We start from the raw sequence: 2,657 nt of genomic DNA on the forward strand, positions 1-2,657 counted from the left end.
TCTAGATTCCGATTCTCAACAAGAAAAAATTTCGACATTCTCTATGTAGCAAAATATCCGTTTAGATCTGTCCCTCTTACCGGTATCCATCGCTTTGTCTCTGTCGCTCTCTGTCTCCGTCGTTCTCTATGGCTCCGTCAGTCTCTCTCTCCGTCGCACTCTGTGTCTCCGTCGCTCTCTGTCTTAGTTCTTTACTCTGATTTTAATTTTGACCGATTTGAATTTTGTATTATAGTTCTTTACTCTGATTTTAATTTTGACCGATTTGAATTTTGTCAGGTAATCACATCTCAGCAGCTGGATCTTCTGCCTGCTTGCATCAGAACACAGAGGCTAGTTCTCTCAATGAAACTGATATTTCGTTTTGATAAATTGTTTAAGAGTTGAACGAATTGGTTGTTTGATATTTCATTTTAATAAATTGTTGCTGAATGTGTGAATATGTTTGTTTGGTGTGTTTGTCTAGTGTTTGTTTGGTATTTGTTTGGTGTTTGTGTTATTCTTATGTTTTTGTTTTGTTTTCTTTATGGGTAAGGACATATAATGGTTATGGAAAAGACATGGGTTCATCTTAACAGGTATGTGAAAACGTTTTGTATAGTTGAGTTTATTGGTTTAGTTGTTATGTTTAAGTTTTTTTAAAAGTTTGTAACAACTCGTTTTTTCCTTTGGTTTTTGCTTTTATCTTCATTGCAGAACGGATCCTGGTTATGAGAAAGGTGCATGGGATTTTGAGAGGTCTGTGGCTGCAGGTTTAGGAGACAATTCAATTATTATTTGCCTGTGTATTGACTGTCGCAACGTATATCGCCACTCAGTCGCTGATGTTGTTGATCATCTTGTAACAAGAGGAATGGATTGGAGTTACAAGTCGAGGGATGACTGGTTTCATCATGAAGAAGTGAAATCAGGGACTGAGTGTAGAAAGAACACAAGCCAGTGGAACGAAGAGATATTAGGTTTGTTCAAAGCTGCGGAGTTTATGGATGAAGAGCTTGTTAGTCATGGTGATTTAATTGATGTTGCTGAAGGGGATGATAAGGTAGAAGATGAGTTCTTAGCCAAGCTAGCTGATGCAGAAGCACCACTGTATCCAGGTTGCACAAAGTACAGCAAGCTATCTGCGACTGTTTCACTCTTTCGGTTAAAGACTCAGAGCAGTTGGTCTGACAAAAATTTTGATAGTCTACTTGAGACTTTAAAACAGATGCTACCCAAGGATAATGTATTGCACACGTCCTTGTATGAGGTGAAGAAATTCTTTAAATCTTTTGATATGGGTTATGAAAAGATATACGCTTGTCTGAATGACTGTTGTCTGTTTAGAAATCAGTATGAGGAGCTCGACAGTTGTCCTAAATGCAAATCTTCGCGATGGAAGATTAACAAGCGAACTGGTGAGGTGAAGAAAGGGACTCCACAGAAAGTACTTAGGTACTTTCCGATAATTCCACGTCTCAAGAGGATGTTCAGGTCAGAGGACACGGCGAAAGACTTACGGTGGCATTTCAATAATAAGAGCACAGATGGAAAAATGCATCATCCGGTAGATTCTGTGATGTGGGATCAAATGAGTTATACCTATAAATAAAGTCGTAACTATACACAACTATTCTTCTAGTGATTGTAGTATACTGTTAACTGGAAATTACTTATCTTTACATTCGACGACAACATTATAAATGTAGACATACGGACCACACACAACTTAATGTGACAATACACAACCACTATCGTACTAAGTCTTAAACCAATGTTTGAAACAACTACAACAACCATTTAATACTGAATAATAATATGGGTAATTATCATAAATACCACTGAAAAATTTTTGTTCTAAAAATACTATTTTATTTTTATTTTCTAAAAATGCCACTAAAATGTGTATTTTCCAAAAATACTACAAAATAAACTAAAAACTAAAGCCTAAATCCTAAACACTAAACTCTACTTCCTAATAATTATATCTTAAATCTAAAATTGTCAATCTGAATCAAGATCTACAGGGCTCATTATCTCTTATCTCTAGAAATATAAATGTAAGTACAGATTTTTTGGCACGTCAAGTGTGTACCTCTCCGCATAATGTCTTGTATGTAAACAGTTTCCCATTCAATTGGCTCATCTGAGCTAATCTTTTGTCGACAAAAAAACACAAACCTCTAATCTAGAAAAATAAATTTCACATCCTTAAAAATTATTTTTTTGTGCTTGTGGTGTTTTTGAAAATAAAACAGAAAATATGGTATTTTTTGGAAAAAAAAAACAGAAAAGTAGTATTTTAAATACTATGCGTTTTCGTTACCGCTTAATTTTTATTATTTGGATGTTTATCCGGATGTTGTTAGTTTAGTGAGGTTATAGGACTCTAATGAAACTGCCGTTCTGCGGCATGTCCGTTTGTAATTTCTTTCCTTTTTTAATAAATTGTAGGAGACCGTTGTTTCCTATGGTCTACCAAAAAAAAAGAAATTTAGAGAGGTTTTGTAGTATTTACGTGGCACCACAATTTTTTCTGTTTGCTCTCTCAAAGTCACATTAAGTGTAATCGTACTTTCTTTTGTTGAATTTCAAATTTTCTAACAACCAATGTAATTGATTGGTTGGGGCACCAACATAGTACTCTTTTTAGTTATCTTTCGATTATTTAATTCTCA

The 2,657-nt window shown here is 34.8% G+C and overlaps 1 protein-coding gene across 1 annotated transcript; it reads left to right on the forward strand.

Annotated features, from left to right (window-relative positions):
* Nucleotides 1–279: 279 nt before the first annotated feature.
* On the forward strand, nt 280–1,591 carry LOC147918556 (uncharacterized). Its single transcript, XM_087503581.1, has 2 exons — nt 280–578; nt 697–1,591. Exons 1-2 carry the CDS (start codon nt 544–546, stop codon nt 1,589–1,591), a joined length of 930 nt encoding a protein of 309 aa, XP_087359707.1. The 5' UTR covers nt 280–543.
* Nucleotides 1,592–2,657: the final 1,066 nt, after the last annotated feature.

The sequence above is a fragment of the Camelina sativa genome, chromosome 20, assembly GCF_030686135.1.
Source record: "Camelina sativa cultivar CO46 ecotype springtype chromosome 20, ASM3068613v1".
Taxonomy (NCBI): domain Eukaryota; kingdom Viridiplantae; phylum Streptophyta; class Magnoliopsida; order Brassicales; family Brassicaceae; genus Camelina; species Camelina sativa.

Excerpts from the sequence above, each read along its gene's own strand:
- LOC147918556 (XM_087503581.1), top strand. The coding sequence starts at position 544 with ATGGTTATGGAAAAGACATGGGTTCATCTTAACAG. Across the intron at positions 579-696 it reads ACATGGGTTCATCTTAACAG|AACGGATCCTGGTTATGAGA; the intron begins GTATGTGAAAAC and ends TCTTCATTGCAG.